Source organism: Trachurus japonicus, chromosome 20 (genome assembly GCF_045865225.1).
Source record: "Trachurus japonicus isolate A0001 chromosome 20, Traja_1.0".
Taxonomy (NCBI): Eukaryota; Metazoa; Chordata; class Actinopteri; order Carangiformes; family Carangidae; genus Trachurus; species Trachurus japonicus.
Window position 1 is genome coordinate 25,002,256 of NC_140926.1, and position 26,225 is coordinate 25,028,480.

The 26,225-nt window shown below is 44.0% G+C and overlaps 2 protein-coding genes across 3 annotated transcripts; one reads left to right on the plus strand and one right to left on the minus strand.

The window, feature by feature from the left end:
* Positions 1–11,005, minus strand: actr3b (actin related protein 3B). Its single transcript, XM_085763175.1, has 12 exons — positions 10,812–11,005; positions 8,714–8,769; positions 6,001–6,125; positions 5,171–5,281; positions 4,648–4,743; positions 3,959–4,066; positions 3,725–3,868; positions 3,393–3,566; positions 2,184–2,276; positions 1,697–1,822; positions 1,165–1,248; positions 1–429 (listed from the first exon to the last, which is right to left on the minus strand). Exons 1-12 carry the CDS (start codon positions 10,853–10,855, stop codon positions 334–336), a joined length of 1,257 nt encoding a protein of 418 aa, XP_085619301.1. The 5' UTR covers positions 10,856–11,005; the 3' UTR covers positions 1–333.
* A 3,012-nt stretch (positions 11,006–14,017) lies between these two features.
* galnt11 (UDP-N-acetyl-alpha-D-galactosamine:polypeptide N-acetylgalactosaminyltransferase 11 (GalNAc-T11)) lies at positions 14,018–24,951 on the plus strand. 2 transcript variants are annotated; one of them, XM_085762679.1, is made up of 12 exons: positions 14,018–14,261; positions 17,054–17,307; positions 18,459–18,582; positions 19,482–19,648; positions 19,740–19,865; positions 21,130–21,379; positions 21,477–21,594; positions 22,278–22,430; positions 22,513–22,731; positions 23,769–23,873; positions 23,984–24,121; positions 24,310–24,951. In XM_085762679.1, exons 2-12 carry the CDS (start codon positions 17,085–17,087, stop codon positions 24,439–24,441), a joined length of 1,755 nt encoding a protein of 584 aa, XP_085618805.1. In that variant the 5' UTR covers positions 14,018–14,261; positions 17,054–17,084; the 3' UTR covers positions 24,442–24,951. The 2 variants fall into 2 exon arrangements, with proteins under 2 accessions (XP_085618805.1, XP_085618806.1); XM_085762680.1 differs by lacking the exon at positions 14,018–14,261 and adding an exon at positions 14,320–14,441.
* The last annotated feature ends 1,274 nt before the right edge of the window (positions 24,952–26,225 follow it).

Genomic DNA, 26,225 nt, shown 5'->3' on the forward strand with positions numbered 1-26,225 from the left:
AGATGACTTTTGTTTTAAAATGAAAACCTTATTGTGGTTCTCTCCAAATTGTCTGTGCTTCACTCTCTCCAGACCTGCATGTGCTTAGTGCGGCTGAGCTAACAGCCTGCTAACAGTCTGGTAGCCTGGTGGGTTAAAAACTGAACGGGGCAGTAGACGTCTGCAACTGGATGGCTGGCTGCTGGCTCACAGATAGCAGGTAAGCAGGCCAGCAAGCTGCAGAGCCTGCAGGCTAAGGGGGAAACTGTCTATCTACTAGGTCGCAGGCTGAAAGGCTAACAGGCTAACAACATGGTCGGCTGACAAGCAAGCCATCGGAAGGAGCCGCCATCATCAGGACATGATGCCGAACACGGGGTTGTGACGACAGATGCTCGGGCCGATCTCATCGTAGTCCTTCTTTGAGTGACACACTTGGAAAAACTCCGGCTGCAGACACGACCACGGGTCAGCAAAACACAACAAGACACATTGAAAACAATCATCAACAAAAGTAACAACAAATAAAACTATTGAAGTTATTTAAAGGGATAGTTCACCCAAATTTCACTCATTATCTACTCACCCTCATGTCAACTAACTCCTCCGTGGCTTCTCTGAGTTATATATAAATACCACGCAGCAGTATTTGTCCATATAATGGTTGTCAATGGATACCAACTTTCTTCGTCCAAAAAGACACACCAAAAAACATCCAAATACCTCCATACTGCTCGTCTGTAATGTCCCTCTGGTATTGAAGCCCCAACATGAGAAATTGTTCTGCCGGTCACACAGGAAGAGCAGTGAACTGAGACACTGGGAGCTTCCGCTACAAACAAGCTTAAAATATAGAATTATTTAATTTTTTTCGGAATGATTTCTCATGTCGGGGCTTCAATACAAGAGGGACATTACAGACGAGCAGCATGGAGGTATTTGGATGTTTTTTGGTGTGTCAGAGAAGAAACGGAGGACTCTGAAAATTCTCACAGCTCTTAGTTGACATGAGGGTGAGTAGATAATGAGTGAAATTTGAATTTTGGGTGAACTATCACTTTAAGCAAAGCCCACAGTTTGTCAATGTGATGTGTAAACTCTTTTTGTCTAGTCCTCAGCTCTAGAGGTTCAGACTATAAGATCAGGATCAATACTGTGTGTGTGTGTGTGTGTGTGTGGGGTTACCGTAGATGCCAACATGGATCCTCCAAACCAGACAGCATATCGCTGCATGTGATGCGTGACGACCTGAACCTCCATAGGCTTTGGCTGCAAAATAATTGTAAATAAAAATAAAAATGGTTTACATTTATATAGCGGTTTTTTTATCGATACCCCACGCGCTTACTGGAACCATTATTCATTAATACAAGATTCACACCGGTGGTGGTAAACGTACTGTAAATGTACAGTCAGTCAGCTGTCTGTCTGTCTGTCTGTCTGTCTGTCTGTCTGTCTGTCTGTCTGTCTGTCTGTCTGTCTGTCTGTCTGTCTGTCTGTCTGTCTGTCTGTCTGTCTGTCTGTCTGTCTGTCTGTCTGTCTGTCTGTCTGTCCTCTCTGTCTGTCTGTCTGCTGTCTGTCCTCTCTGTCTGTCTGTCTGCTGTCTGTCCTCTCTGTCTGTCTGTCTGTCTGTCTGTCTGTCTGTCTGTCTGTCTGTCTGTCTCTCTCTCTCTCTCTCTGTCTGTCTGTCTGTCTGTCTGTCCTCTCTCTGTCTTACCTTTATCCGTCCTCCACTTAGCTCTTCACTCAGTTTCAGTCGGGCATCCACCACTCTCTTCAGGTCTCTCTGCAGCCGCCGCCCAAAGTCTCTGAACATGGTCGATCCTCCAGACAACACAATGTTCTGAAAAACACATACACACACATTTACACTTTTTAGACCTCACGTCTCCACTTCATAGTCCATGTGCTGTTACTGTAAGACGATTGACAGACAGGTCTGTTGTCAATGTGCTTCTGTTTGTGAGTGAGGAGACTGAATGAAGTTTTATCCAGTTCATAATGAAACTGTGTTGGGATTACAGACACTGTGCCAGAGGACGTCAGTAGAGTAATTGGTTCTTCCATAATGTACGTCCTCAATGCGTCTTGGGTGTGTGACCACTGGAGATGGATGTTACTACCAGGTCTGAACATGGACTCTCATGGAGAGACATTTAATAACATCAACCTTATGAGGCCTGTGTTGGTAAAGCCGGTGTTACCTTGTAGAGCGGTCTCCTCACATCGATTGGACAGTTTTGGATGACCTCATCCACGACATCAGAGATGGGCTGCATGAAGTCTGGGTTAGCAAACTGGAAAACAAAAAATTGACATCAACAAATAAACACGACAAGCTACTAATCATCTCATGAACAGATGGGTTGCTCAAGGTTCTGGTCCTTTATTTACCCCTTGCAGCTACATCACAATTATCACGTGATGCGAGGGGCGACGCCATGACGGACGGCAGAAAGTGCTCCGTGATAATGTACTGTCCATAGACTGTTTGGGTGCCGTCCAACAACGTGGCTCGATTCACACTACAACCTTCTGTGTTTGCTTTTCCACTGGTAGCTAAGGAGCTAACGTCAAGTCAGTGCCACACTCCCCATACAACAGCCCCAAACATCCTGTCTTTGCTGCTGCTCACTACAGTTAACGGACCTGGAAATTAAAACCTGGTCCGACCCGTGGGTGTTGAAGACCTGACCTGACGTCTGTCTAATTAGTGATCATTCTCTGAACTCTAAACTCTAAACGCTCTAAACTCGGCTGAAAAATAAAAGAAAACAGGAAGCCGTCTTTATTGTAATCGCCGCGATCGGCCGGCAGCAACTACGTTGTGACGGTGCTATGTTTAATACGAGCGTTAGCTGTTGTTAGCCACAGCATGTAGCTCAGCTAGTTAGCTTCAACTGTGTTTACATCGACTACACACTGTAGATAAACTAATTTATAATGGCATCGATAACGTGTCTGTATATCTTCACACTGGTCCTGTTGCTCATGTAACCCCGCTGCCAGTGGCCAGCCCCCGGTTCTTAGCTCTAGCCCAGCAAGGAGTTGGTGCTTGGGACCAGTTTTAAGTAGCCTACCAATAACCGGTTCTTAAGCGGTGGAAAAGCAAAGAAACGGTGCTAGTCAGGCTCTGGCTCCGAACCAGCACTGGAAGCAGCTCAGTGGAAAAGGAGGGAAACCCTACAACCACGGTATATCACAAAACTATAACGCGCCCCTTTAAATTAAATTGACGTCCACTGTTCTTTTGCCGTCCATCATGGCGTCTGTATCTCCCGCGAGTGGAACGTGACGTCACGTGCAAAGGGTCAATATTTTCTACTATTTATTATAGTTTAGCATTTGGAGCTGTTTCAGCTTTTTGCCAGAAAACACTGACAGAGTCTGAGACCGATCAGATGTGGGGTTACCTCGGGGTGGAAGAAGATCTCGGGGCCCAGGAAGCGTTCATAGCCCACGTCTATGTGGAAAGCCGTCTTACTGACAGCGTTGACTCCTCGATACTGTTTGATCCATTTCGCAGGGTCAGAATCGTACTTTGTGAACTCTTTCACGATGTCGGGACAGATGTAGCAGTACCGCTCCTACACACAAACACACAGCCTCTAAATACACAAGCAAATACACAAATACACAATTTCAGCAATGACATGTTCAGCATAAAGGGAAGTTGAGCCATGGAGGAGAAGAAAATGAGTAAAAGTAGTGGATGAGGAGGAGCAGAAGAGGAGGACTGTGGTACCTTGACAGCTTTGGCGGTCTCCAGCGACTGCTCTGGAGGAATCCCCACTTCTCTGTCTCTGAGCAGCTGTTGGATGAAGAAGGTGATGTCCCGCCCTGCGATGGGGATGTGCTTTATACAACTGCCAATCACGTAGCCTTCCGCCTGAGACAGACAGCCAAACTGACCAATCAGTGACCGGAGAGGCTCCAGACACAAGCCTGTACAACTTTACATGATGTGAGCGTGTCTGACCACAGGGATGGCGTGTGTGACTCCGTCTCCGCTGTCAATGACGATGCCTGTCAGAGTCCTTTGTCCCACCTGTCGGGACGTCCAGGATGCTGCCAACGCTAGCACCGCCTGATGGAGGGACAGATCATTACATCACCTGGAACCTCCCCAAGGATTGCAACTTTAAAGGAGACATATTCTTCCACTTTTCCACAAATTAAAATAGTTCCCAGGTGTCTTAAAGACATGTCTGTGACATGCTTTGGTCAAAATCCCCCAAGGATCAAACATCACAGCTCTTTTCATCCTCGCTAAACAGCCCTGTTCAGAACGGCTGCTTTCAGTGTCTGTCCCTTTAAATGCAAATGAACCACTGCTTGGCCCGCCCCTTCTACCGGTAATGGTACTCACTGGTAGGGGTGGTATTAGGCAAATTAGAAAACTAGTTACATCATTATCAGACAACTGAGGGAACAGCTCCTAAAACCAGATGGATTTCAACCTAGGGAGCCTGAGAATTACAGATTATTTTGTCAATTCTCATATTTTGGGGGCTGGAAACAAAACAAAACACCCAAATACTAGAGAGCCTTTAAACAGTGATATTTCCATTCCATAATATGTCCCCTTTACTTCACATGTATGTCTGTTAGTCTCACCTATCTGTGTTTCACCTGTCTCAGTGTCTTACCAGTCTGTCTGGGTCTTACCTGTACTGCGATGTAAAGTCCAGGTATGTTGAAGGTCTCGAACATGATCTCAGCCAGGTACTCTCTGTTCTCTGGAGTGTTGAGAGGAGGCTCTGTCTGCACACACACACACACACACACACACACACACACACACACACACAATATGATATTGTTTTCACATCTTTACATGAACCACTTTATTCACCTTTGTTAGTAACTGATGATCTTCTCATAGACAACTTCCTCAAATAGCTGCTCATGAATGGCAACAACATCTGGAACCTCCTCTTTGACTTCTGAAATCTCTGTGATCTCTCAGTGGACAAATGAAACGTATTGAAGGACGTCTGGAACCTCCTCAAGGACCTCTAGAACCCTGCTAATGATTTGTAGAATCTTCTCAAGGACCTCTACAACCTTTCCGTTAAAATACTCATGATTAAAATTAAATGTTCACATCGGTTTGAAATCTCCAAATCAAAGCTTGGGTCACTATAGCAACAGTGCCAAAAATACAATAGCAAATCCATTGTCCACCTACCATGAGGAAGCTGTGGTCCTCGGGCTCAGCTCGAAGATATTTGAAGATGACCTGCTCCATAAACTTCTCCATCAGGTCCCAGTCTTCAACCATTCCATGACGGATTGGCCACTGAACCACAAACAAGACAGGGGAAGAGGATGAAGACAGGAGGAGAGCAAAATGATAGAATATTAGGACAGACAGTGACAGAAGAAGACAGGGGAGAAAAAGAAATATGAAGAGGGGGGAGAACACAGACCAGAAAACATGCAGACAAGGGAGAACATGAAGACAGGTGGAGAACATGAACATGTTAGAGGAGAAGAACGTGAAGACAGGAAGAGAACATGAACGGGTTAGAGGAGGAGAACATGAACATGTTAGAGGAGAAGAATGTGAAGACAGGAGGAGAACATAAACAGGTTAGAGGAGGAGAACATGAAAGGAGGAGAAAAATATGAAGACAGGAGGAGAACATGGACAGTTTAGGTGGAGGAGAATATGAATAGGGAGAAGATGAAGACAAGAGAAGAAGATGAAGAGAAGAAGAGAACATGAAGAGTGGAGGAGAATATGAGGACAAAAGATCGTGAAGAATTAAACCAGGAGTAGAACATGAAGATGGGGCAAAGCATGAAGACACAACAGGAGGAGACACAAAGACGGTAGAATGTGATGAAGACATCAGGATAAAATGATGAAGACAGGAGAACATGGTGAAGATAGGAGAACATGAAGACAGGAGAGAAGAAAGTGTTGTAGGAGGCGAGCATGATAAGCAGTAGGAATGTCAAAATGTCTCATGGCCTAAACATGACAGAAGACAACAGGCCTTTAGCTCTGCCCACCTTTGTTGCGTAGTTGGGTTTGTCCACAGCTTCGTCTCCGATGTAGAAGTCCAGGTCTTCGACTCCTCGTACAAGCCTCCTCTGAGCCTGTTCTCCCACGCTGGCCGACTCCTTGATGGCAATGCCTGGTCCACACACACATATACACAGTATGACTCAGCTGTTTTCATTCATACCGGAGCAGTGACATCCTTGAGACGTTCCTTTTGTTCATGTGTGAAGCAGTGTGAGGTCAAGGGTCAGGTCAAAGCTAGTTATACAGTCAGTACGTTTACATGACACTTGAAAAAACCGAATTATTGCCTTAATCCGACTATAACTGGACAACTGTAGTGCATGTAAACACCTTAGTCCGACTGAAATCGGAGTTGAGAACTCCGATTAAGACACCCAGATAATGCGATTGGAATTCGTTTTTCTCCGTCATGTATACACCTTGGTCGGAGTATAACTGGACAATGCATGTGCGCATGCTCCACAACAGTAGAGACGGCACCAAGTGGAGCAGAGAAGCCGCCCAAACCCGGCAAAGTAAAGAAAAAAACCCAACATCAGCGCCGATTCAATGCATTTCACACAGCGCGACCAGCAAGAGTGTTTTATTTAAAAAGAGAGAGAGAGAGAGAGAGAGAGAGAAAGGAAGCCCGTATCCTATTCTCAGCGCGCATCCAGCCCAGACGGACGCGTCTGGTCGGGAACTGCAGTTGAGAATTTATTATTAAGCTTATAAGTTAAGTATAAGTTGTTTATATTCAGCTTTTTACGAGGTGACAGAAAAGTCAACAGGACAGGAGGCGTATTACCCCGCTGAAGCAACGGGTGACGCCGCATGAGGGGGCGGACCCCGTCAGTTATTCGGTTTTTTCAGTTGCATGTATATTGAGACAAGGACAGAAGTCCGACTTGACGCCAAAATCGAATTTTGAGCATAGCTCGATTAAGCTCTGCATGTAAACGTACTGAGTGTGTGCATCTTTGCCTGCTTGAGCTTTTTTCTTGTTTGTATACAACATCTATCATCTATCACGTCTGTGCGTCCTTGGTGAGGGATCCCTCTGCCTTTTTCTATGGAGTTTTTCCTCAGTGGATGTGAGGGTCTAGGGGCAGAGGATGTTGTTATGATGCTGTGTAAAGCCCTTTGAGACAAACTGTTTGTAAAAACAGGCTATACAAATAAAATAACATTTTGCCAAATTCACCTATTGCCATATTCCCTATAGTTTTAGGAGTAGGTTCATTACCTTTAATTGTCGATGCAAGCTCATCTTTTATTGAGTCCATTTTAACTTTTGCAATGATTTGTTGGTTTGGGAACCTCAGCATATCAAATAAGAATAAGATGAAGAATGTGGTCAAACTCTGCCAAAAAACAATTGGCATTAACTTGAATGACCTTGATAATGTTTATCAGGTCAGAGCCATTCAGAGGGCAAGGGCCATTCTGGCAAACCCTCTCCACCCTCTTCATGCAGAGTTTCGACTCCTCCCATCTAAGAGGAGGTACACGTTCCCTTGTCAGGCCAAATCAAACAGATATTTAAAATCCTTTGTCCCGTCTGCCGTTAGATTCCTTAATACGCTGTAGGCGAACCTGTTGGGAAGGATGTACAGTACTGTAATCTGTGATGACTATATGTATTTATATGTATTTATTGTATCATGTGTGTGCTATGTGAGCTCTACTGTGTAGAACTTTTGCTGCAAACCAAATTGCCCTTCGGGGACATTAAAGATTTTCAAAGTCAAAGTCAAAGCTGTTTTTAGATCAGTGGGGCAGAGACGTGAGCTCTGCACGGTGCGTGGTATTTCCAGCTTTCTCTCATCAAACTCATCAAATACACAATCCAACAACTCATAAACGTTCCTGCTATGAAATAGTAATGGAACGTTACGAGGCGGAGTTGTTTTCTAGATAAATATGTAACCAGAACTACATTCCTGACACGGCTGCGCTGCTCGGCCGTGTATTGTGTATTTAGTTTGATGACGGAAACGTAGAAAAACCGTGCTGAGCAGCTCACGTCTCTGCCCCGCTGATCTCAAAACAGCTTGCTTGTCTTCATTTTCTCCCTTGTCTGAGTTTTGGAAAGCGAAGTGTTTTCATACTACATTTACCATGAGCCTCCGCGCGCACGGTGAAATTCTTGGACCGGCGCAAGACGGATGTCTTGCCAAGAATGTTTTCATTCATTAACAATGAAAGTCGGAGGTTTGAAGACGATCAGATACCGTCGTAGTTCCGACCATAAACGGCGATTCGGCGGCGTTATTCCCATGACTCGCCACGGAACCGAAAGTAAAGAAACGCTGGTCGGCTCGCCCAGCATTTCCACCACCACTAATAATAACAAAATAACGATAGAGACAAAACGATATATTGATCGAAAATGGGCCCATTAACAAGTGTGGGTAGCGTAGATTCATCCACATTAATGTGAGACTTTTTTATAACCAAATAGAAACTCCTCGTTGTCCCTTTAAAGGTAATAAACCTACTCCTAAAAGACTAGGGATTATGGCAATAGGCGAATTTGCCAAAAACTTTAACTTTAACTCTAAACTGCACACTAACATAGCCTGAAGTTGTGTGAAGGGTTCAGACTGATGGGGCTGAGTGTTCTGACTGAGCTGTTGTACAGGGTTTGGACTGATTGTGTGAAGGGTTTGGACTGTCGTCTTGTTGTTGTGGTCTTGTTGTTTGTGTAGTGCTTACAGGAGGGCATGATGAACTGTGGCTCCGTGTTCCCAGCATAGCCAATCTTTGTGTACCTGCAGTAAGACAGATACAACTCTGTTAACAGTGAAGGAGAGGCCCAGCAGTGGTTCCAAACATCTGGCTCTGGACCCAGGAGCTGTCAGAGGAACCTGCAGGCAGGTACTGACTGACTCAAGTCTGCAAACTTACATGCATCTGACAGCTGCAGTTACTTTACAAACAACCACACATAACTTCTCCACTATCTTGAGGTGAGATCTGTTAGTCAGACAAACCATTCAGACTTTTACAAATCAACAAACAGTTGTTTGTCTGAGAAGATAATCAACAGATAGTCAATAATGAAAACATTGGATAGTTTCCACCTTTCATGAAACAGCATTAATACTTCAGTTCTCTTTGACCAATCATTCCTCTCAGCTGTTGCTCTCCTGTTTCCACTGGGACCAGTGTCACCACTCTGGACTGTGAAGTGGTACCAACATTTTGTTTTTAGTCTCTGCAGCTGTCAGCAGCTCCACCTTCTCCTGGATGAGTGTCAGTGACACAGTTGTACTTCCCTATGTAGCCAGGGGACACTCGCCACTTTAGAAGTGTCTTAGAGACATGAAGACCATTTTTACTTCTTGACTCAGTCAGAAAGCAAGTTAGTCTACTTGACCCTAAACACATGTTCTGACATATACTTCCTCCGTGAGAACCCTTGGTGTTATTTTGACCAGGACATGACCTTTACCTCAGGTCTCTGGGACAGCTTACTTCCACATTCTCATCATTAGAAACATTAAGATGCTCCAATAAGTCAGTGAAAACGCTCCAGGTGATTGAAAATGCTGCAGCGTGAGCACTGACAGGAACCAGGGAAGGGATCACATGTCTCCTGTGGTGACTTCTCATTGGCTCCTGCGTGAAATTCAGAGTAAGGTCCAGGACCAGGACCCATCATATTTTAGAGAGCTTATGGTTCCCTACCATCATAACAGCACACTCAGTGAGTCCATCCCTTAGGTATGCTGCTTAGACTGCTGGGGGATTCCCTCTTATTTATATTCTACTATTTCATGCCACTAACTTTGTAATTTTCTTTCTCACAGTTTGTGATTCCCTTCTCTGTCCTCATACAGCAGGTTTCTCTCTATAATAAAGTCAGATCTTGACCTTACCCTGTGAAGTGCCTTGAATTCACAATATAAATAAGACTGGATGAAAGTGAACTGACCACCCAGTGTCCCCACCACGTCCTCTGTCTCCTGACACCCTATTGGTGTGATTAGTGGTGATTATTATGAACAGAGCCAGCTGAGCTCAGAGGTCTGCATGTCCAATGCAGCGAGCAGCTCCTGCTCTCTTTCCTGCAGCTGTCCTACATTCAGACCAGAATAGACTGATCAGAGATCAGTGGGCGGAGCCTCACACACCATGTGGTTCAATCCCCACAGTGTCAAACTCAGCAGGAAATTGTTTTCAATAGAAAAGTGCAGTCAGGGCTTCACTGTGACCACTGGGTTATACTTTCATTCACGTTTCTGCTCCTGATTCTTACATAATAGCCTATGTTTGTTTGACTAATGTGGTAACTGCTTCATTAGGGTTAGGGTTAGGGTTAGGGTTAGGCCACCTCATGTCTGTGTCCACAGAAACCTGCCAGGACTGGTGATCTGAAATGATGAGTGGATTAATCCATTAGCTGATTGACAGCTCATGAATTGGCATCAGTGCTGTTGATGAACTGTGAATCTATTTGGTTTCCAGTTAATATTTACAGGCAATCACATCATCATCACTTGGCATTCCATTCACTGACCAGTCATTCAGTTATTACAGTAAAAAGCTGTCAGATGTGTTAATAACAGATTAATATCAGCCTGCAGCCTGACAGTCCTGTGTCACTGACACATAGAAACAACAAATCATCATCACCACCATTATTATTATTATTGAACTGTTCCTTTACTGTCCATAAACAAAACAGCACACACTCACACACCACACAGGATCTTTGTGGATGTTAAAAAAAACAACAAAAAAAACACGCACCTGACGTCCAGTCTCTGCAGTGTGCGTGTATGTGTGTGAGTGTGTGCAATGTCCTCACCCGGTCCCGCAGTCTATCACGCAGGGGGGCAGCTGCAGGGACATGTTGCGGTCCAAGTCAGTCCAGGTCCAGGTCCAGGTCCAGGTCCAGGTCCGGCTCAGTCCGGGCCGCAGAGCCTCGGTGGGTTGTTGTTGTGAGCGGAGGAGTGCAGCGGGGAGGGGAGGGGGGAGAGAGAGGAAGAGAGTGACTGGGAGAGAGAGAGAGAGAGAGAGAGAGAGAGAGAGAGAGAGAGAGAGAGAGAAATGTAATACCTGCGTGCTGGACCGCCCCCTCTCTCTGTCTCTCTGTGTCTCTCTGTCTCCCAGAGCAGTTCCGGGTCGGAGGCAAAGGGGAAAATAGAAACACATCTGACACAGCTCCGGTAACCGGAGTGTGCGTGCGTGCGCATGTGTGTGTGTGCGTGTGCGTGTGTGCGCGCGTGTGCGTCACGTGATGTCAGCTGCATTGTAAAAATCCCAATTCACCCCACCTTCGCCTCCTAGTGGTGATGACGCACAATAACAACAACAAAAGCAACAACAACAAAAAACTGATGGAGCAGACTGGCACGCTTTATCAGTGATCATATTTATCCCCAGTTTAATTTATGCTGGAAAAATGTTTTGTTTGGCTACACTGAATATGATTTAAAAAAAAACTAAATTCTCAGTTTTATATGATTAACTTGTTAATTATTTTATCCAAATTTTATAGGCCTATACTGTACATAAATGAAAATTTTCTGGTAAGAAGCCAAACGTCTTGGAACTGTCTGCTTATGTTGGTCAGTAGGCCTATATCTCCTCCCTCTGTGACTGTGAGAATAAAAAAGCTGTTAAAACGTCTGATCTTAAGCTTTACAAAATATTTATTTAGGCCTAAGTTTATGTTTTTTCTGTCTTGCTGTCATCCCCTGGCGTATTTATGATGGTTTGGTTGTGTATTAATGTTGTATACACTTATTTCATCTAATTGATTTCAGACTTGTGTATACTCTTGTTGTCAATAAAGTTGTTAAAAAAACTGATGTTATTACTTTATTATTATCATATCAAATCTGCACTTCATGATGGTGATAAATAAGTGCAAGACTGATAGTGAAAATACAGTATAATGTGATATGGTCAGCTGAATGTAGGCTACCTGAGTCTTTGGCTTGATAGCAAATACAAATAAAATAAAATAAAAATAATAATAATAATAAATGGAAATTTCAGATCCAACACTTCGAAAAAAAAATGCAAAAAAAAAAGAAGATTAATCTACGAAAAGGTGTGTCTGGGTGTGACTGCGAGTGGACATATGGAGCTTTTATTAAGAATGATAAGAATAAGAATGACTTTATTAATCTCCAAACGGAAATTCATTTGTTTATCAACTCATCTACCATTTGCAGAAGAATTAAAAAGCCTGATGGTTGTAGGATCTTCTGTATCTCTGTGACTCCATCTTGCATCAAAGAGAGAGGAGTCGTCCACCACTGCTGTTCGGCCCATCAAGGTGTTATGAAGTGGATGATCTGAGTTGACAGAATGGTGTGTTCAGTTCATCTCCCCACCACATCGCCCAGAGTCCACCAGAGAAACATGACTGAAGTCTCCTGATATTATTAAAAGTGCCTCAGGATGTTTAGTCGGTATCCTAGCAATGACTTCATGGAGAACTTCGGTTATTCAGTGGTTGCCATTGGGTTGGATATGCAAAAATGTATATTTCATGAGTCTTCACCAATATCTCCAGCTCATCTTGTTGGACAAAGAGTTGACAATTCCCATGATGCCTGACTGCAGAAAGGGCCACAAGTAGGCTACATCTCCACTTCCAAGCCTTCACCTTTGCACCAGGCGAAGAACCGCAACAGATTTCAGGGCATAGTCAGAGTGTGCAGTAAAACTGTTGGTACTCCACTAAAAGACATTTCCTTGCTGCACAAAACTGGGGCCCTGAATAAAGCAAAACTCGTCCTGGCTGACCCTAGCCATCCCTTGGCACCTGAATTTAAACTGCTCCCAACCAGACGCAGATTTCCTGGCCGAGATGCAGGACCAACAGATTTTAAAAATCCTGCCACAGCACTGTGGTCACTTTAACTCCTGTTTCATCCAGGATGGCATTGTTGCACTTTATTGGTTGTTTTATTTTATCAACGATTGCTAATTGTTGTCCTGTGTGTGTATTTTATTGCTACTTTTATTATTAGCTATGTCATCGTCATCGTTGTGTCACTGTTGTGTCACTGTTGTGCTTTTTGTTTTTATTGTTGTTTTACTGTTGTTTTATGCTGCTGGCTGCACTACAAATTGCCCCCCGGGGACAATAAAGATCTCTTGACTTGACTTGAGGCAACCACAAAAACACCTCTTCATCTCAGCTGGAACAGTCATCCTCCAGACCTGCTGCTCTGTTTTCAAAGTAAGAAGCTCCTCTCCTGAACAAACGCCTCAGGACAGGAAAAAAACAAACAACAACAAAACTCAGAGCTACAGACTTTGCTGTGTGCAGTTATAGTTAAAATGTTATTCAAAATGGCCTCAATGCAGCACTACACTAAACTGTGGAAATGTCAATGAAATAAATAAAAAATAAAAATGCCTATAATGAATGACACACTTTCTCTTCACAAACCTTAGTTCTACAGTGTTGTGTGGAGCAATTTTCATTGGTTTAACATAGCCTATATGCTCCTATTCATTGTGTAAAGTTTCATTGTGATAGGAGTAAAGGAAAAAAAAAAATAGCTCCATTGGGGTGTATTGTTTTTTGGCCTTATTGGCACCATATAAATCAATCTTGGATTGATGAGAATTAAACATATTTCCCCTACTAGGATTTCTTAGGACTTTTAGTAGCCTATGTTGTTCTGGACACCTCATAGAAATGATGTATGGTGAAAAAAATTCTATTAGCCTACAATTAGCTAGTTCTATTTTGGGGTCCAGATAAGATAAGATTGCCTGGACTTGCCCTAGACTAAATTAACCAATGACAATGACTGTAGGCAATACAAGAATGCATAGACATTAGGCTATTTTACAACCAGAGAAAAAAAAACTTAACAAATAAGTGAAATAAAGAGATAAAATATAACTGTAAACAAATGGGGCCTACATGTGCACACTGTCCAGTTCTCTCCAATTGCAAAGTCTTGTACAGTAGGCGGCGGTATTCGCCTTAAAGTTGATTGTGATTCGTCAGTAAATAAAGAGAGGAAGAGGCAGAGCAAGAAAGAGCAGAAGGCGGAGAAGTTGTGTCGGGGCTGCGGACACACGGACAGTGTGTGTGATGGCAGGAGGAAGGTGAAGAGTCGAGCGGCCGCTGGGAGAAGCCTCAGTCACAGAGCTCCGCTGGAGAAAACGCCTGGTTGACCCGCAGCGCAGCGGCAGCGGCTAGCCGAGCCGAGCTGCAGCCCGACACCGTGACAGCAGCCCCGGCCACTGAGCCGCCGAGAGGACCGCTACCAGCCAATGAACCGTGAGTAGAGTTCAACTGGAGGCTGGAGTGTCGAACACAATATAAACTAACGGTGTCGTGGGTTGGAAATAACACCGTTTGATGCCCTCGCGGTAACACAGTTGAACCGCTGGAGTTGAGCTAACGCTTGCTACGCTAGTGAGTTCCATTATCGGACAGGGATTTGCCTGCTCTTCTGAGGTTTAAGCTTTTCTCTTCAACCCGTTGATTTATTCAAATGTCTCCGGTTCAGAAGTTCTCTAACGGACCATCAGCTCGGTCACACTCTGGTCATGGTTGTATGGAAAACTACCTGTCACTCGGTTTAGTATTCTCCTCTGTTTTGTTGGCTAATTAAAATTTCAATGCAACTGGTAGCCTATGTGCTGTACATACGTGACCCCGACTCACTCACACAGCTGAAGCTTCAACGTGTTGCTTCAACATGAGCACCTTTACAAACCTCTGCCTGCCTTTAATCCTCTGCTGCTCTTTTAGACTACACAGTCCAAATCTGTGCTGAAAGCTGGGAGATAAGGTAAACCACAATACCAGTCACATAGAGTCAGCGGTTTTCCTCTGGATCAGCACTATAATTCTGCTTCCATCTGATTTATGTAAATTCACCCAGATGTGATGTAGTACTGTGTTACTGTCTGCCCCTCTGCTTCACATTGGTACAGCTGATCAGTGTGTTCTGACTTAGATCTGAAAGACAAAGTGGAATGAATGGAGAAGTGTCTGCTCTGAGTTGGAGACGTGTGCAGAAGTGAAGAGGAAGGTCAGGTCATCATTCCAGAGAACACTCTTTAAAGTAAATGACTGACATGTCGGTGCTGCTGTGGGTCTCTCCATCATGACAGTGGAGATGAATAATTAACAGGTTTACAAGAGGTCACCTGACATCTCACAGGAACACATGTCCTCAGGTTCTACTTGACCATGCTTATGCTTCCATACAAATGTATTGCATGTGTAGCCTATCAATACATAGGCTACTTGAAACAGTTCTTTGCGATATCCACGGCTTCATGAAGGACTGGTCTGTGCCTGTGAAAATACAACATCCTGTTGTAATAATAATAGAATATAAAACTGGATTAAGTGCTGTTTACAGAAGTAGTGCAATCTCCAAAATGTCACAAGGTTTGTGTCGATCTGGGAGAATTTATTTACTTTTAAAATAAAAAAAATTCAACTCAATTCCCTCAATAGAGAAACAAACGGACTCATCTGTTATAAACTATCTGTAACTAAACCAAACTCATTCCAAACAGCTGCCTCAGGACTTTCTCCACTGAGATCTATGAATCGTGTGTAGATCCTGGCCAAGTTACAAGAACATTGACTATAACCTGTGTGTTGATGGTCTGTTAACATATCCCTCTTTGACTTGTTGTGATAGTTCACAAAGCAGACCAACTATAATATGAAGTGTTGTTGTTATTCCTCTGTCTGTGTCTACAGAGAGATTTATATTTGCTGAGGAGATCACCATGTGGTTGGGAGCTCGCTAAGTGATCAGCATTGGAAAGAAACATTTTCTCTGTTGCCAAGTAGCAGCGTGACAAAATACTTTAATTTCTGCACTGACTGGATTGTTACAGTTGGTAGGAGATGCATCCTTCATAAGCTCCACAATTAAACAGTCATTATTCCTTCACTATTTAGCCAGTATCTTAGTAGAGTAATCAAGAGTTTCTAAAGTTTTCCAGAATAATGCCCTGGACCTACTTTTATTATGTTGTTAACAGGAAATAGCATAAACAAATTCTCTACCAAAAAAAGAGGAATCACAGCGGCTGATCTGATTAAAGTTTTGATGATGCGTACAAACTGAATAGAATGTCCAAACAAAGTTTCCAATGATAATCAAGATTTATTTTCTCTCTTTATCACATTTGTTACTCTAATAACAAAACCAAATCCTTTGCATACAAAAAAAGAGTCTTTTTTCCAATATAAAAATAATATACATAGGCCTACTACTTGAAATTGTGAATGATGTCACTTCTTCCCTCTCAGGAAGTCCACCAAAATAAAACAAAAATAACACAAATGAGCATGAACACAAATTAATTTAGGAATAAACAGTTACGTCTTTTAAAATAGATTTTACAATGTGGCCACACTGTATTTAAAAAAACAGTACATTATAAAACAGCAGTTCAAATGAATGAATTCCAGGAATAGCTGACAATTCCTCCCATAGGATTGGAAAAAATGAAAGAATGAACCTCTATCTTTCACTGCAACTTCAAAATTAAATAATATTTGCAAGAAAATGTCAGTTTTATAGTGGTGAAACTAATATACTCAAAGACGTGGTATTGGTTCAGTGCATAGATTCTCATATGTGGATGCCCCAGTCTGCATGCTTGACTGTATGAGAGGGTTTCTGATGCTGGAATCAGACTGTAGCTTCAAGATCTTAACGTGTTGAGACGGTTTGTGACCTCTGACCCTGCAGCTAGTTGTTAATGTGAGCCAGTAAATGTTTGACCTGCTGCTTCATCACATCTGAGGGTGTAGAGGGTAAAACCTGCTGATCCACCTCAGTCCAGGAGAGAGGACAGTTCAGTCAGGAGAACATGAAGTAGTGTAGAATCACAACTTTGACTGATTAACACCGGTGATGGTCTGACAGGTGGAGACGGAGAGAGCACAGAGCGCTCCTGCTCCCAGGAATTCTGTGCTTCCATAAGAACAGAATTCACTGAGCGGAATTAGAATCAGAATTGTTCACACTCAAACAGTGTGATCAAACAACAAAGACTGACAAATCCCACCTCTCTCTCTCTCTCCCTCGGCAGCATAATGTAAGACGATGCTCGCTTGGCCACCATGGCCAGTGTCACGCTGCGGTACTTCTGTTATGGCTGCCTTGTCACCTCGGCAACCTGGTCCGTCCTCCTCTTCCTCTACTTCTCCATGGGGGCTGAGCCCGGCCATGGCAGGACCCCTGTGCAGCATCGAGGCCAGCCAATCACCAGGGGCCAGGCCGGCCGCAGGGCGGGGGGCCGGCCTCCGTCGGCCAATAAGGAAGTGGAGCTGCTGCCAGAGATGGGTGAGAAACTGTGGAGCTCCAATAGTTATCCTTTAATTGATTGATTAGGGGAAAAAGTAATGATTCTAGACTCCTTATGACACTGAACTGATAACTATGATGTAATAACTCAGGACTTTACTGATTTGTTCACACTGTTCAGACAGCTTAATGTGCAGATACGATCTGTTCACTGATCCACAGTCAGATGTTCCACACTGTTTAAATCAGTTGACTGGTCTGTAGTCAAAGCTATTCCCTCCTGATAGACCTTTTCAGAGAGTATAAACAAAGACAGGTGTGGCTCATTAGAAAACGCTCTGGTACACTAAATGGAATGGAGCCTTAATTAGTATCCTTGGTAACACCTGTATTTGTTTATACTCTCTGAAAAGGTCTATAGAGCAGTGTTTCCCATGAGGTGTAGAACACAGAAGCATCAGGAGCAACAGTCACACAGATAGGTTGTCTAAACTCATCTGTTGCTCAGAGCATTCTGCTGCAGCTGGGTTGTGTGGTACAATGAATTCTGGGTAAATTAAGTCTTTTTTTCAAATTAAAAAAAAGAAATGACTAACCGAGGGACCTCATCCAACCTAAGAGCTCCTCTACAAAAAATGTTTTTTTTTTTTGGAAGAATTCATCAGTTACCATTGATGTTTTTAAACAGAGAAGAAAAATTTGATTTGGAAAAAATGTCTCATTGTTCTCTCCAGAGTTTTATTAGCTGCTCCGGGTCAGCACACATCTATTGATGGTTACTATGGTAACATGTTCTTAGACCATTCAGGGAGGGTAAGGTGGCCAAAGTTTTAGTCTAAAAATGAGTCGGTTTTTATTTGTGTGAAACAGTCTGACTGTCAGACTGATGTTACTTAGCAACACTACAGACGAGTCCAGACAGTTTAGAGCCCAGGTTGACAGATGGGTAAGATTAACTTTAGGCCAAACTCTAGCACAGGAACAGGGCTGTTTAGAGAGGATGAAAAGAGCTGTGATGTTTGATCCTTGGGGTATTTTGACTGAAGCATGTCACAGACATGTCTATAAGACACCTGGGAACTATTTAATCTGTGGAAAAGGGGCATGATATGTCTCCTTTAATCAGTGTAAGTCAAAGCAGCAGCAGCAGCCTCACAGGTTCTGAAGTCTCTGACCATCTCTGTCTGCAGGGATGATATTCAACGAAGCGGATCAGGAGATCAGAGACACAGGCTACCATCAGCACGCCTTCAATGTCCTCATCTCCACCAGACTGGGCTACCACAGAGAGCTGCCTGACACCAGAGACTCCCAGTAAGAGCCCATAGTGCTGCTGAGACCAGCACATGTTCAGACACAACATATGACCAATCACATGGCCTCCCAATCTGACAGCTGCCTTAAGGATTATGTGTGTGTGTGTGTGTGTGTGTGTGTGTGTGTGTGTTATAGCATTAAAAGGCAGAGCTGATACGTTGTAAAGCTCCTTGTTCTTGTTTCACTTAAAGGGAAAGTTCAAAATTTGTGGCAAATTGGCCCATTGCCATAATCCCTATAGTCATAGCAGTAGGTTCGTTACCTTTAATTGTCGGTGCAAGCTATTTTTAGAACGGCCGAGCCGCAAGCTGCTCAGAGCTACGCTACGGAGGCTCATGGGATTTCTTGGTTTCCCTCATTCAACTCGTCAAATACACAATCCAACAACTCCAAAACGCTCTGGTGGACAAGTTGTGACCTGCACATTCACCACTCTTTGAGATAATAACAGAACATTAGAAGACAGAGTTGTTTTCGAGGCAAATGCAGAGACTGCTTGCCGAAAAACTGCCCCCAACAGTAACGTGTATCAACGGTTTTGCATGGATTTACCTAAAAAAACAACCATGTCTCGTAACGTTCAATTATTATCTCACAGCGTGGTGAGTGTGCAGGTCAGAACTTGTCCACCAGAGCGTTGTGGAGTTGTTGGATTGTGTATTTGATGAGTTTGATGAGGGAAACCAAGAAATCCCATTAGCCTCCATAGTGTAGCTCTGAGCAGCTCACGGCTCTGCTCCGCCGTTCTAAAAATAGCTTGCGCTGACAATTGAAGGTAACAAACCTACTCCTAAAACTATAAGGATTATGGCAATGGGCCAATTTAAGCTTTGTTGGTATTTTGATATCTTATAATAATAATAATAATAATAATAATAATATTAATCTCCCTGCAGGTGTCGGGATAAGGTGTATCCTCTTGCCCTACCTTCTGCCAGCGTAGTGATCTGTTTCTTCAATGAGGCGTTCTCCGCCCTGCTGAGGACAGTCCACAGCGTACTGGACCGAACTCCCACCTACCTGCTGCACGAGATCATCCTGGTGGACGACCACAGCGAGCTGGGTAAAGTCCAGGAAACGTGTGGTGATGATGAGAGCTGCAGAGACAGGGAGGCTGTGTGGGTTCTGACTGATGTGTGTTTGTGTGGGTCCAGAGGAGCTGAAGGACAACCTGGACCAGTACGTCAGCCACAAACTACACGGGAAAGTCAAACTAGTGAGGAACCAGAGGAGGGAAGGACTCATCAGAGGACGCATGATAGGAGCCTCTCATGCTACTGGTACATCCTCCACCCTTAATCTATGCATCCTTATATCCTACATTCTTAATCTATGCATCCCTATTCCAGAACTACATCAACTGTGGATCAGAATAATAATTTAACCGGTCTTTACAACATTGTTAATTTGGATGTACTCACTGTCTCCCCTCCAGCCTTGAACCCAACAGTCCTGTCCCTATAGCCCTGTCCCCTACAGCCTTGTCCCTTAGAGAATTGTCCCCCATAATCTTGTCACTTACAAACCTTTCCCCTATAGCCTTGTCCCCTACAGCCATGTCCCCTTCATCTCTATCCCCTGTCCCTTTGTTTCTTACTCTTAACCTTGCCCCTTCAGCCTTATCCCCTATCCCCTTGTCTCTTACAGCATTGTCCTCCATAGTCTTGTCTCTTACAGACCTGCCCCCTGTAGCCTAGTCCCCTACAGCTTTGTCCCCTTCAGCCCTATCCCATTGTCTCTTACAGCCTTGTCCCTTACAGCATTGTCCTCCATAGTCCTGTCTCTTACAGACCTGTCCCCTGTAACCCTGCTCCCTACAGCCGTGTCCCCTTCAGCTTTATCCCCAAAAGCCTTGTCTCCTACAGTCTTGTCCCCCATAATCTTGTCTCCTACAGACCTGTCCCCTGTAGCCTAGTCCACTACAACTTTGTCCCCTTCAGCCTTGTCCCCTTGTCTCTTATAGCCTTTGTCCCCCATAGTCGTGTCTCTTACAGACCTGTCCCCTAGAGCCCTGCTCCCTACAGCCTAGTCCCCAACAACTTTGTCCCCTCAGCCATATCCCCTGTGGCCTTGTCCCTACAGCCTTGTTTCCTGTATGATTAAAGCAGAAGTAAGCGATCCGGTCGTTTTGGCTAATGCTGCGTTCCAGGCAGGCTTTTGAAACCGTAAGTTACGACTTCAAGTCACGACTTGTGTGTTTGTGTGTTTCAGACCAAACACTCTATGTAAGCGATTGCTGTCGGAAGATAGAACTATTTAAGACTTATATTAACACAAAAATATCGCTTACTTCTGCTTTAATCTACGTCACCTACAGGAAACCCACCTATCACTCCCCACTCCCCACTCCCTAAATCCTACATCCTACATCCTACATCCTCTGTGCCGGTTCCCTTCCTGTCTGTAATATGACACATTCAACAGGTGCTTTGAGAATCACATGAACAGATGTAGTTTGGTTAGTTTGGTCTTATGTATCATGAGAGGACAGACAGCCAGGTTTGAGGCACAGACAGACTGAAGCCTCCTGTGCTGTGTGTCCAGGTGAGGTGCTGGTCTTCCTGGACAGTCACTGTGAGGTGAACCAGGCCTGGCTGCAGCCTCTGCTGGCTCCCATCCAGAGGGACCGCCGCACCGTCGTCTGCCCCGTCATCGACATCATCTCGGCCGACACGCTCACCTACTCGCCCTCCCCCATCGTCAGGGGCGGCTTCAACTGGGGGCTTCACTTCAAGTGGGATCCGGTGCCCCCCTCCGAGCTCAACGGGCCCGAGGGAGGCATCGGACCAATCAGGTAACCAGATGACCGTCAGGGAACCAGCTGAGCAGAAGTGATCCAGTAGATTTCCCTGAAAGCTCACCTCTAACACCCCCCCCCCCCTCCCCCCCAGGTCCCCCACCATGGCTGGAGGTCTGTTCGCCATGAACAGGAAGTACTTCAATGAGCTGGGCCAGTACGATGAGGGCATGGATATCTGGGGCGGGGAAAACTTAGAAATCTCCTTCAGGGTGAGAACACTGTTTTACTGGCTGACAGTAAAAGTATCATCTATTTATTTTGATGGGGTATTAAAGGGATAGTTCAACATTTTTGGCAAATTCGCCTATTGCCATAATCCCTAATAGTCATAGCAGTAGGTTCATTACCTTTAATTATCAGTGCATGTTGTTTTGAGATCAGCGAGGCAGAGACGTGAGCTGCTCAGTAAACACAATGGAGGTGAACGGTACAGGTTCCCTGTCCCTCATCAAACTCATCAAATACACAATCCAACAACTCCAAAACTCTCTGGTGGACAAGTTGTGACCTGCACATTCACCACACTATGAGATAATAACAGAACGTTACAAGACAGAGTTGTTTTCGAGGCAAATGCAGCCGGAACTACATGTGCAGGTCACAACTTGTCCACCAGAGTATTTTGGAGTTGTTGGATTGTGTATTTTATGAGTTTGATGAGGGACAGGAGACCTATACCATTCACCTCCATTGTGTTCACTGAGCAGCTTGCGTCAACATGCACCGATAATTAAAGGTAATGAACCTACTGCTATGACTATAGGGAGGCAAAAGGTGAATTTGCCAAAATGTTGAACTATCCCTTTAACACTGGGCATGGGGAAAGAACCAGTTAAATGGCTCGGCTGCACCTGTGGATGTATCAATGTAAGGTTGTGTGTGTGTGTCTCAGATCTGGATGTGTGGGGGTCAGCTGCTCATCATCCCCTGCTCCAGAGTGGGTCATATCTTCAGGAAGAGGCGTCCCTATGGCTCACCGGGGGGGCAGGACACCATGGCCCACAATTCCCTGCGGCTCGCCAACGTATGGATGGATGACTACAAGGTAAATACACACGCTGCTGGAATGCATTAGGCAGCTCATGCATCCTCTGACCTCACTTCCTGTGTTTGTGTGCTCCAATCAGGAGCAGTATCTGTCTCTACGTCCAGAGCTGCGTGAACGCAGCTACGGTGACATCAGCGAGCGCGTGGCGCTGAGGAAGCGGCTGCAGTGTCACTCATTTCGATGGTACCTGGACACAATCTACCCTGAGATGCAGACCATCGCCAATGGCAACAAGCAGCAGCCACCGCTGTTCATCAACAAGGGTCTGAGACGGCCCAAAGTCCTGCAGAGAGGACGGGTACCTGAACCCCACTCTTTATTCTCATGTTTATCTCTTCATTCATTCATTCATGTAGTAGGCCTGTCTCTTGATTTATAACATTAACTAATGAAACGCGTTACAATCTGTGATTCATCGCTTTTTTCCTCTTGAATGATTGAAAATGATTGAATTAATGTAGAGTAAAAACAAAGGAAATCGATTTAAATTCTGTTGTTTGATATAGTTACATTTTATAAACTCTGAACACAGTTTCTCTCCTGTTAGAGACAAATTTCCACAGAAACCATCAAAACCATTAAAGTTCACTGTCACTTGTTCTTACATGCACTGACGGTAATAATGACAAAACCCAGGCTGTATGTTAAAGTGCCAGTTGAATTTTCAAACCATCACAGCCATTAAAATGATCATCTTAGATGCTGCAGTGCAGTGTAGTGATGGAGTGGCCCTGAGTGGCTGGACTTCATCTTAATCAAAGCTTCTATATACACTATGCTTCTGTTCTCATACATAGTATATTATATTATATCTTGATTGAGGTGAGGTGTCCAACCTCTGAGATAAACTTGGCTGTCCTGTGGAACAAGAGCCTGAATAAATGATTACACGCCTATACCCCGTTTCCATTCACTCAGTCAGTGATTGTGCAGCTGCTGCTGAATCATCAGCTCTCAAATATTATATGCTTATTGATATCAATGGACTACTAATGATTTAACAACCCCTGACATCTTGTCAGTTGTTTAGAGTCAGTGATGAGTTTCAGAGAACAGAGCTTTTTCTTTCTTTCTTTTTTTCTTAAATAAAACAAAACAAAAAACATAAAATATTTGAGATTAACACATTAAATTTGACAGTACTGTAATCCACTCATTCATGTATCTATTAATTCGTCTATCCAACCATTCATACATTCATTTATATGGTCGCCCATGTATCTAGTAGTCATTCACCATTCATTTATCCATCCATCCATTAGTCATCTAATTATGTTATGTAGTTTTATAAAATAAAATATAAAAATTAATTATGCTTTGTCTGCCATCGTCCAGCTCCATAACCTAGCAACCGGCCGTTGCCTGGTGGCCCAGGGCCGAGCCAGTCAGAAGGGTGGAGCCGTGGTGCTGCGGCCATGTGACCCCCGAGACCCCGAGCAGGTGATTTGAACCTGATTGGTGGTTAATTTCCAGTTTTTACACATGGAGTCGGTCTAACTGGCCTCAGCGTGACCTTTGACCCTGACTGTGTGTGACCTGTGTGTGTGTAGGAGTGGGCCTACGACGAGGAAGGTCAGCTGGTCCTGGCAGGTCTGCTGTGTCTGGACGTGTCAGAGGTCAGGACCTTCGACCCCCCCAGACTGATGAAGTGTCACGGCTCAGGAGGGTCACAGCAGTGGAGCCTGGGGGTAAGACACACATGCAAACACACACATTCATTTTTCTTTGATTATGGATAGTTAGTTTTGTTTCTCTTTTCACTGCTCACACATGTTCAAAAAAAAGATTTCAATCAATCAATCAATCAATCAATCCTGATTATAATATCTGTCAGTGTGTGATGAGCACTGTGCCTGTGTGTGTCTCTTTCCTGCAGAAGTCTAACCGGCTCTACCAGGTCTCAGTGGGTCAGTGTCTCTCCGTTGCCCAGCCGATCGGGCCCAAGGGTTACGTCTCCATGGCGATCTGTGATGCGTCACAGGCACAGCAGTGGCAGCTGGAGGCCTGAGAGGAGAATGTTAGTTTTAAAGACAATCAGGAAGGAGAGTATGTCTGAAGTGTCTGTGTGGCCCTCTGTGTTTTTAGGTTTTAGTTTTTCTGCTCAGGAGTAAATCCATGTTTTTAAAGGTTTTCATTTTGATTTTAAAACAGTGAATGAATGTCAGCAGGCCCTGGAATATCCTGTCATTTCTGTCTAATTTTCATTGGGCGGGACAAAGATGATGGGCCTCCCGCTCCCTAAAAGTCCTGTTGACCTGGCAAACACTAAGAACTCTGAAGGGTTTAGTGAGACGTTTTAATTTTTCAGGTTTTACTCCACCACAGTGACACCTGGTGGCTCAGAAAAGATGAAAACGAACAATATGATGTGCATCATATCTGGAGTCGCACCATATCAGGCTGGTTTTAAAAGAACGATGTGGATCCAGTGGTCTGGAACTCAGTGACGGTATCACAGCAGCTCAACAACTTTTTGTGTCTTTGTGTCATTTCTTCATCAATAAATATAAACTCTGAAGTGTTTAGACTGTAAAATGTTCTTTCTAACAATCAGATCCTGGAGTCATGGGCTGTTATACACTTGTTTCTCACTGAGATTGTTGTGGATCTTGGTGCAAACTTGAGCAAGAGAGCAAAGCTAAAAACCAGAACGTCCCTGCACTCAGAGGCTGAAAGTAGTTCATGTGGAGAAGCACTCAAAAAAGAGATTTCTCTTAGTGCTTAAAGTGTCACGTAAATCTGGGAGAAGACAGAACTCATAACTCCCAAAAATCATAATGAGACTGTCCATGTTTTAAAAATCTTACATGATGCTAAATAATAAATATACTGTTTGAATTGTGGGGGGATTTGATGGTAGTGGAGCATGTTGCAATAACGTCTACTAACTGAATACTAGTAGTCAGTGCAGAAATGAAATGTTTGACAACTTTACACTGCTGACTACTTAAAGATCTCCCAGTCATGTATAAGCAAATCATAAAACAATGCTCTGTAGACTTCACTTCATAAGAAAGTTCATAATATTCACTTTAAATGTTCAACAACTACAGAGTGAAATAAAGCAGCAGATTATTGATGGAAAGATGAATGGCGCCATGCACAGGGAAGTTCTTAAAACAATTTGTTGCCAGACAGTCAGACAGACACGACTGGATCTTCTGTAAGTAGCTGATACGACACCTGAAGATGAAAAGCACAATGAGCCTGATGGAGCTGAATGACAAGAACTGGTTTAAAAAAGACCTGAACTGTTGAATCAGTGTAAATAAAGAGTAAAACAATGTACAAAACAGCAGATATGTCGTGTGTCGGATGCAGATTGATTTTCACAGCAGGTCGAATTGCAGAGCTTCACACACACACAGACACACACATGCACGGGCGGAGTTAATTTGTCATCATGCAGTCTGAGCAGCTGCCAGCTGATTGGTCGGTTGGACTGAATCTGCCTCATAAAACCACATTTAGAAATTTAGAGAAAACTATTGATCTGTAGCTCTTTGACCAAACAAAGTGTGTGTGTAATGACAAGATTACAGCTGTGTGTGTGTGTGTGTGTGTGTTGGTTGTTTATGTCTCTGAGTGACTGTTGTGGTTGGAAAAGTACAAAAACTTGAGGAGGCTCTCTGCAGGGAACCGTGATTCTGCTCCCCACATGTTGTGTGGTGGTCTAGAGGAGGTCCAGGTCCTCCAGGTCCAGATACCCCAGGAAAACAGATCAGTTACAGTCTGAATAGCAGCAATCTGATTACACAAGAAATCTGATTACTCTGCCAGAGTCAGCATTAC